The 9,565-nt window shown below is 45.2% G+C and overlaps 1 protein-coding gene across 1 annotated transcript; it reads right to left on the bottom strand.

The window, feature by feature from the left end:
• Positions 1 to 481: 481 nt before the first annotated feature.
• LOC124199659 lies at positions 482 to 7,587 on the bottom strand. Its single transcript, XM_046595579.1, has 7 exons — positions 6,864 to 7,587; positions 4,904 to 4,968; positions 4,741 to 4,832; positions 4,409 to 4,658; positions 2,721 to 2,853; positions 2,174 to 2,629; positions 482 to 2,072 (listed from the first exon to the last, which is right to left on the bottom strand). The coding sequence occupies exons 1-7, from the start codon at positions 7,176 to 7,178 to the stop codon at positions 1,371 to 1,373; spliced, it is 2,013 nt and encodes a 670-aa protein (XP_046451535.1). The 5' UTR covers positions 7,179 to 7,587; the 3' UTR covers positions 482 to 1,370.
• Between the last annotated feature and the right edge of the window lie 1,978 nt (positions 7,588 to 9,565).

Raw genomic sequence — 9,565 nt, 5'->3', positions numbered from 1 at the left:
CTACGCTGATTGCCTTCACATCACACACGACGAGTGTGTGGACACGTGAGCAGAGCTGACGTGAGTGTATAAAATGTAAGTATAACCTGGTAAACATCTTTTTTTTTTAAAGAAAAGAAAAGATTAGAGCAAATAAGTGCGACGTGGGGTGGCGGGAGGCGCGGTCTAAAATATTCGGGAGTCAAACGCAGTGCCATCTAGCGAGTAAAGAGGCAAGCCAGGCTCGACGCGCGCGGTTCAAATCAATCCAAAAGCCATCTATTGTCAGTTAAACAAGAAACCTCTAGGCGCGCGATTCAAAAACTCCAAAATGCCAACTTCCTCCCGTATGCCCCCAAAACCTGTACCTGTATAAAACACCGACACTGACCCTATACCGCACCGTAACCTGCACCGTATAAAGAAACCCTTCGGATAACGGATAAATAAAGCGCTGTCACAGACAGTGCCCATTCGAGGAGAGAAAGAAAATGAAATCCGATTTCCCGATGGACAATCACAACTGTCGGAAATATATATTGAAAAAAGAAAATGCGGTTGTATGTACGTAGATAGCATAATACTCAACAAAAATAGCAATCGGAGAGGAAGACAGCAAAGCCTTTGTAGAGCGCATCTTGAATACTGAAATGTTGAAGCCGTAATACTTCCAACTAAAAAAACAAATCACGTGGAATCAATTCCCGGTAAAATGTTTTATTTATACAGACAACCCTGTGATCAATTTTTAGCTATGTTTAAAAAACACTTGTAACAACTAACAAGTATATATGTACATCCAGAATAATTTTTTTGGGTTATGTTGGATATGGTAGTATTTTTAAATGTCTAGATGCTCTAGACCATAATATAATAATAAATCTGATAATGTGAGTTGTGATTGACAAGCGAAAGGAAAGACACACGGGCAATATAATGACAGTGGGTTATTCGTTTGAATCAACTATTTTACGGAAAACATTTTCTCAAATTGCCATAATACGGCTTAAAATTTAGAATAATATTCGTCAACGTTTGAGATTATTTGCATAATAATCATGATAATAAGAGTGGGCATTTGTTTAAGGTTCCGTGGGAATCATGAATAAACATCAATTCGGCAATAGGAATAGACTATGCAAGTAGCGTCGTGTGAGATCAATTTACATTTCCGGTGGCTGTAGGAAATAATTGAAAAGGGTGATTACCCGATGTCGTAATAATAACTAATGCAATATTTAAATAGGTCATCTTTGATATGAATAAAATGATACGGAACTTTTGGATTATACAACAGGATAGTCAACTCTACGTAATCTCACCTCATTTTGAACTTGTCGATAAAGTTTGTCATCAAATTTCCCGTTCCGATTCCATGAGGCCATAACCGCTCAGCAATCAACAGACGCCGTGATGTAACTGATCCTGATGATGTTGTCGGCTCCTATTACAGCATTGGCCACGCCATCGCCATCGTCGATAATTCTGCGATCGTTTTGATTGGATTGGGTCGTTGCCGGCAGCCTAATTGGCGACTGTGACGGGACGGTGTCGCCATGAAGGACCAACCCGCTGTCGATGGTGTTATCTTCGACGAACGACGTCTGCTGGGAGAAAGCAGAGTCTTCGTTCGGGTTGTCGTTGGTGACGCTCCCGGAGATCGAACCGACTGCCAGCAGCATCACCGACTTGATGACCTCCTCTTCCGGCTGATCCTGCAGGGAATTCTTGCACGGTTTCATCCGGATGGGCTGTTGGTAGGTGAAGGACGTCTCAGGTTCGTCAAAGAGACTGGACTTTGACGGCTGGCGCCGTTGTTGCTGGATGAGGTAACGCATAATGGGAGGACTGATGGCTAAGTTGATGCCCGGCTGCCCGGTGTGCGTGTTGGGCATGACGTAAGCCGATTGCGACTCGTTGGAAACAATATCTTTCATCGACAGGTGGACAGACGCCGACGGCTTTAACGTTGGCGATCCGCTTGGGCAGTTGAGTAAGTGTCGCAGGTGTTTATTCTTATGGCGGCGGTGATTGTGTTGGTGGTGCTGGCGACCCAGGAGCTGCGTCGTAAATTTATCCCAGGCCAATCGGAACTGAGGATGGAAATAATTAAAAAAACAAAAACAAAAATTAGGAATTATTCGTAAAATATTAAGTTGTTATGCAATTTCGGATAGAAATCTGAGAAACTCACCTGAGTGTTGAGTAGTCCGTAGATGAGCGGATTGAGGACGGCGGATGTTTTGGCGAAGAGCGACGGAATGGTGGCAAATGCCGGCGAAATAGTTCCGACGTAATAATAAAAGAAATGGCTGTCGTCTGCCTCATTGCTGGTCGTCGGCTGGTTGTCGTTGAATTGCTGCTGGCCGTCGAGGCTAAACGTCGTGTTCGACATGTTCCTGCCTGGTCCGCCGGAATGGCCGGCGACTCCGATAAAAGTCTCGAAGAGGGCCAGAATGGAATAAGGAGTCCAGGCGGCCATAAAGGCTCCGACCATACAGGCCACCATCACCGTCACTCGCTTCTCGGCCGCGTCGTTTCCTTTTTTCTGTTCCATTTTCTTTGCCGTCGGATTCGCTTGGTGGTCGCTGATTTGGTGTTGCGGCGTCGGCTGAAACGTCACCATCATGGACCTCTTGAACTTGCCCGTCTGTTGATTTGACCGAAGGTGTAACATAAAGGAAAGAATATTCCATTAGTTTCCACAATGACACGATCGATGATGGCTGTTGTTAGGTTACCTTTTTGACTACACGTAAGATGCTGACGTAAGAGCAAATGATGACGACCAGGGGGACGAATAATCCAAAGGCGAACATGTAGAGGATGTACGACCGGTTGTTGGCCATCTTGGACTCCCAGTTGACCGAGCAGCTGAAAAAAATATTCAAACATCAAAAGATAAATAAGCATAACAATAAACACATTGAGAAGAAAGGAAATAATAAAGTTGAAACGATTCACTCCGCTTTTTTTTTTGTCACGTAATAAAACAAGTCAAAATAAAAAATGAAACATCGTTCAATCATTTCCCTACGGTATTACCGCTTATTTCTGGGAATGAAATGCCATTCCTCGTCGAAATTGTCTCTCTCTCTAGACATATATGAATGGAGGAGTAGTCGAGTTGTTTTATGTAACGCAGTAACTGTCATATTAAAAAAGGGTGGCGACCGAAATTGAGATGTGGATATTACATTCCTTCTGCGTGGCATGTCAGTATGTCACCCGACGTCGTCGACTTGTATAGAGGTGGACTATTATCATTTCTTAAAAACACCCCTCCCGTTTTCCAGCGCACACGCTCTGACGGACGTGTAACTCAAAACAATACGGCACGTGTGTCACAGCGGATCAAAGTCTCTAAACATTATTGCCAAATTCTTGCGACTGTTATCCAGTTTGTCTACTTTGCGACCAATCAATCGCGTTTTCACCGTTGCATTTCTCCTAGACTCCTACCGATGACGTCAAACTCGGGTCTCATTAAAAAAAGAAAAATCTAACCCAAGATGCTGATAACATTTCCTGTCGCAGGAATCGGATAAGGTCGTCCTCGGCTCTCAACGACTTCATTATGAACCTTGCGATTTGGCAGCAGAGCCAAAAACCAAAAACATACAACAAAACAAAAAAGCGAAAACCATATAAAGGCCCTCTTGTTTTGTTTTTGTCGAGAGATTTTTTCCTTTTAATAAGGACTTGTTCGCTTGTTTAGCCAGCCGGGAGTTGCGGGGCGATAATGACGTCGGCGCCCGTGGCGTGCGTCGGTCTGCGAGTCTTTTTTTAAAATAACAAGAGGAAAAGGAAGAAGAAATGAGGACGAGAAAACGGATGGAGAAGAAATCGACCGGCAATGTGCGTTCGTGTGGAAGCCGTGACAACTTGGGTCTCGCCAACAGTCGCCACTCGAGTGCGTAAGGAGAAGACGAGCGCGGATTGAAGTTTCTAACGGCCCGGAAGATGTGGAAGAAGAAGAAAACCCCCCGACGGAATGATAAAAACGACCATAAACGCACACCTTCATTATTATTCTCACCCATTTGCCGACGACGACTAACGATCAAGCTGAGGTGGTGGCAACACTTGGGGAAGCAAATGGCAACACTTTTCAATTAAATGACGAGACATTCAAGAGATGAATCCTTTCTCGAGAAATGGGCGAGATGAACAAGCTGTAACATTTCAAGATGAAGAAATTTGACGGGAAAGGATGTTAGCTTTCCCCTTTCCAAAGAAATGACTGTTGAAGAGTCGGTACATACTCCCACGACACATTCTCGTGGGCGGAGGACAAAAAGGGGTCTAGCGCCGCTTAATCATTCAAAGTATGTCGAGAAATGAAAAATGGGTTCAGCCGGTACAGTCAACTTCACTTTTTGATCGAACGAATAACCGGGAGAAATTATTCATTAAATTGATTATTTACCTGATGTGGGCGGCTTCTCTGTCGTAGCGTCCCCATCCGAATAGCGGCGGGCAAGTGACGGCCAACGAATAGGCCCAGATGAGAGTCAGCAAAACGGCGGCCTGGACTCGGCCCAGTTTGGCGCTGCCGCCGCCGCCGCCGCCGCCGCTGTGGTGATTGGCGAAGGCCCCGCTCCGCTTGGCCGGGCAGTACACGACCAGTTGACATCGCCACAAGGCCAGCGCCGTCAATGTCGTGATCGATCCGATTCCTATACATATCCAACATCCACCCATCGTCATCCAGACATGATTAGATTTAAATTTTGTTCAAATTAATAATTCAAGACGCACCTGCAGTGGACATGATCATGGCGTAGGCGACACACAATTCATCGCTGAAAGGCCAATTATATTGCAGAGCTGCAGCTGCCGAGATGGGCGTCCTGGGAATAATCAAATTCTTTCATCATCATCGATTTATTAGATTAAAGTATAAAAACTGATTGAAATATACCCGAATCCGGCAATCATTCCGTCGGAACAGGCCAAATTGAGCAACATCCAATTCAGCGGCGACTTCTACATGGATATAAAACATCAGTTTCTTTATTGAAAATTTCCCAAACGAGAAATAGAGAAAGAAAAGGAAGAAATGGAGAATTTCCAAGAATTTCATTATCCCCATTTAAAACGAGACAGACATTTAATTCCAGACTGTATTCATTTGAAAGCATATGCGGGCGTTGCCTATATCCCGTAGGCACTCTAGCGCACCTTTCCCGCTGCTGTCTAACATGATTACGCAAAGTAAAGACGGCGGGAGTTCAAAAGTTGCCAGAGATTATTAATGAAGTACCGCCATGAAGTTTCACTTAGAATCAGAACTTTCTTTCTGCCAATCTAGTTCCGTTGTTGAACATCACAGTTTGTGCCCGCCAGCCGCTCTATATACTCAACAAACTACCCCCACACGGGCGACTAAATCTGCAACAATCTCCAATGGAAAGATGATCTAAACAAGAGAGAGAGGGGGAGGAGCCAAGTGGCTAGGAGTGGAGCGAAAGAACTTGACCAAAGTTATTGTCGTCCTCATGTATAACCATGTAGATCGCTAGTGCAGATGATTATTCCAAACTATATCTACACACGACGCGGCGCAGTCTAAATAGTATTCGCAGGGACGTGCTGATAGTCTTCAGGGACATGAAAGCTCCTTTTGTGCGTCATGGGCTTTTATTTTCTTAAGACTATTTCTTTTCCCTTTTTTCTCTTTATGATGATCTATAGAGTGTTCGTGCGACTCTAGAGCGTGGCGAAATAACTACGCGGTTATATTGATACACAGGCCGACGAGCTCTTTTGTATTAAAGATGATGGCACGTTATTTATTTTTCTTTCCTGTTGGGGGAAAAAGAAAAAAAAATAATAGACGGCCGGGAAAGTTGGTTATTACGGCGCCGGCAGGGTGAAAATCTGGAGCTCAGAATCTGGCGCATCACGCCAAAATATCAAAGGGATAGAAGACTAATAATCAAAGAAGACGAGACGCGCTAGCGTAGTACATAACGCAATAAAACGATCGAGCGGATATATAATATGACGACGACCGGGATGGAGGATAGAGACTACGGACGAGAGACAACACAGGGCGCACGGAACAGGCACTTATCATAGCAGACACTATAACGGGGGGGTAGGAGGAAGAATCACGACGTGACAGGATGGAGGAAACAGAAAGACGCGGGGGATGTGACAAGAGTTGGCTCTTGTGATTATGATGATGACACTCGATGACAAATCAACTATGGAAACTGTAGATCGCTCTAGCTCCTTTTGTGTATACAACAGCGCCTGATGTGCAGACACTCCATTGACAAACAGGAGCCGAGGCGAATCAAAGTCAGGAGTAAGTATATCTCTACGGTATTTGTGAGTATATGGCCTTTGTGTGTGGGCGCACTCTTTCACCCTGCGACAAAAGACGCCTATTAGCCGGATAATGGCCAAGAAAAGGACCCGTAAACTACACGTGCAACAGTTTCCTTTTGAGTGTAGTATACGCCCTTGTCCAGTAGGTTTGGCAGCGCAGTAATAAAAGCTGTATACACATAATTACACACAGTCTCATCTAGCTCTACATGCCGACATTTTCGAGCAATTCACAAACTAAAAATATAAACCCGTCGGCCATAACAAGATATTAACGAGCCAAGGAGCTAAGCCCAGCCAGACGTAACGAACCGAACTCTGCGGGGTTCGTCGAGGACCCGCAAGGACGACGACAGATATATCTAGTTAATGAAATAATAAAAGGGGGGGGGGAGAAAAAGGAATAAGGAAACCACTTAAGGGGATGATGCGCAATAACTCTTGAGCTCGCTAGTACAACTCTTCTATACACACACAACTCTCGCTGTCTGCTATATTTACATCAAACATGATGTGATTTAAATGAAGAGTCGACATGTACGTACCTGAGGGTCGTTGATGATGACTAGGACGACGACAATGTTCATGAAGAGACCAAGGACGCTGATGAAGATCAAATAACCGGCGGCCGACTGGTAGGCCCAGATGGGCATCAGCAAATGCTGGGCCATCCATTCCTGGTCGGCATCAGGAGTTGCGGAAGTGTTTGTCACAATGACTTGATCACGACCGATAGTTTCACTTTGATGGCGCTGATCTTTGACCAGATCCAGGATGAATCGCAAGAGAACGGCTCCGGCTGAAAAATTGGCGGAAGTGTCGCCGGCGCTCGTGCTGGAATTGACAAAAATGCTGGCCATCCTCTATTCGTCGCGCTGTGTTGTCCGGCTGCGAGTTCTATGTCAATCTACTGGGCCAGCCACTGCTGTAGCTCGGCTGAAGCCGTCACGGATCTCCCAGAATCCAATTGATGGATAGGACGTCGAAATTCACTCGGGGATTCCGGCATCCACTTAAATTGGGCCCAGTAACGTCGTCCGTCATCTTGACATGAAACACACAAAGTCTTTTCTGGGCGCACCTTTTATCTTTTGGACAACAGAAAAAGAAAAAAGGGGTTAAACTTAATTCCCGAAATGTACACACAAATGTCAAATGAAAATGGACAACATTCAGTTTGGACTCGGCGATCGAACAATCGAATGACAACAAGTTTGGCTGCTGGTGCTGTGTGTAACTGTTCCACGATCCGGCAGCAGCAGTCGACTACTACTAAAGTCAACCATGACAACTGGATCGGCTTTTATCTGTTGAAAAGGGGCAAGTCCCATCATCAGCCCCAAAAGGGCACGTATACATATAGAGAGAGCGTAGCGCAGAAGCAGCACAGCACAGGGCAAAAGATACTCGGTTCACGTCAGCGCTCATATTTTATTGATGTCTCTATACATACTGTACGGTATAGATGTTGCCGTGTGCCCATGATACTACTACATGTAACCAAAAATAACCGCAGGGCAGCAGCGGACAACTCCAACCAACATCGCTGACGTTGTACAGCTAATATAGCCCGGATGGCCGGATGCGCTTTTGCGGTTTCCGGATGCAGCTAGATAAATGTAAAAACCATGTTTTTGCGCAGGTAAAAAATATCATCTTCCGAGTATTGCAGGCGGATTGAACTTTTTCCTGGGAATTTGTACCGAAATGTCCGTCAAAATGACGAACGTGACGGATCACACGTACTAACCGTTCATCACTCAAATGCGAATAATGTACAATACGTGTATAGACCTTCTGTGGTGGATGCTATCCCGATAATGATTCGCATGCAATGGATTTCGAATAGAATTGTTTTGCCAAGTGCAGTTGGCACATCAGCAGACGGCCAAGTTGGCGGGGGGGGGGGGGGCCGATACAGCCAGCAGTATCCATGGAAACAGAATTCGCAGCGTGGCTGCTACCGAGTGATTGACACGTCAAAGAGTTGCGTTACTGCGCTTTTTGATTCCATTATGTAAGAGCACCTGCATGTGACGTAATCTCTCTTCCTGCTGGAAAAAAAAATATGAATTAAAATGTTTTCTTATCAAAGTGTTGAGTTCGACACTGACTCGATGCGCAACGACGACGATAATTTAGCGCCACAAAACACTTTTCTCCGGAACTTCTTATTCCCATTTGTTGGCAAGTGATACTCCTTAAATCCAATGTGGAAAAATTGGATTCGCATTTCCATCAGGAGAGAGTTGATTGGCGAATTCGATGGATTTCCCGGCCTTTTCATACATTGTAATTATACGACCGACGACGTCATTTTGTGTTTCTCTCATTTTCCTTATTGTATATCCCTTTCATTTCCTCCCGTTTCCTTCCTTTTTGGCCCGCGTTTCCTTATTCGACTCCTGATCGAATTCATCGATTTGGGCGAATCCTTACAACTTGACAGTCGGCAGCAGAGCATAGTCAGACACACAGACACACGCACTGTGCTGTGTCTGCCATGATGTATGTATGAGGCAAGAGGAGCGGCGTGGTTGTTCCGCCAGCCATGCAAATCAGCTTTTATTGTTCCAAACAGACAAAATTGAAATATCGATTGCAGGTCCTCGTGCTGCATTCACGATCCTCCCCTTTCAATTTCCACACACACGGCCATCAAGATGTACACTCTACTTTGTATCGATAGAAAGAGAGAGCCTGTAAATGTATTGACAGGTCTGAAGGCAACCTAATAGTATATAACCTTTAACCTATCGAAAAGACTTGGATCAACATCTCAGCTAGCGAATCGACGACTCCCGATGGAACGTTCATGGCCTGTACGTCAATCAATCGCATTACTCGGATGTTCCCGCTCCAATGATTTGAGATAGGCGGTTGATAATCGGCGGAGTTGATAGTAAAAGAAATTCGGCTCAAAATTTCCACTGAAAATAATAATTTTTAAAAAAAAGGGCGCGGTTATATCGCCTGGGGAATCCCCGTCGTGACGGCAAACTTTGTCGTGATTTTTCTCGTCGTGCTGTCTCCGTATAATAATAATACGGCGATCCTGCATCATGTCGGGTCGTGTACTTTGTGTGTGTGTTACTGTGTTCCGCTTGCCCTGTTCTCATCCGCTCGGATCGCACGCTGACGGCGTTTCTGCTGTTGCCGGGGCGCAGAGTCAAAAGGGAAAGAAACAAAATAGAGACGCCAGCGAGGCGGATGCGAAATTTTCTAATGTCGTCCCGCGAGTCCCGCG

Source organism: Daphnia pulex, chromosome 8 (assembly GCF_021134715.1).
Source record: "Daphnia pulex isolate KAP4 chromosome 8, ASM2113471v1".
Lineage (NCBI taxonomy): Eukaryota > Metazoa > Arthropoda > Branchiopoda > Diplostraca > Daphniidae > Daphnia > Daphnia pulex.
Note: the sequence above shows the minus strand (reverse complement) of the source record. Positions and strands in the feature narration are given on the sequence as shown.

What these genes read in the sequence shown, in the direction of transcription:
- LOC124199659 (XM_046595579.1), bottom strand. Translation starts at nt 7,178, where the DNA reads ATGGCCAGCATTTTTGTCAATTCCAGCACGAGCGCCGGCGACACTTCC. An exon ending in TCTTACGTGTAGTCAAAAAG is followed by an intron (nt 2,630 to 2,720) that starts GTAACCTAACAA and finishes TCAAATCAACAG; the next exon opens with ACGGGCAAGTTCAAGAGGTC. An exon ending in ACGGACTACTCAACACTCAG is followed by an intron (nt 2,073 to 2,173) that starts GTGAGTTTCTCA and finishes TTCCATCCTCAG; the next exon opens with TTCCGATTGGCCTGGGATAA.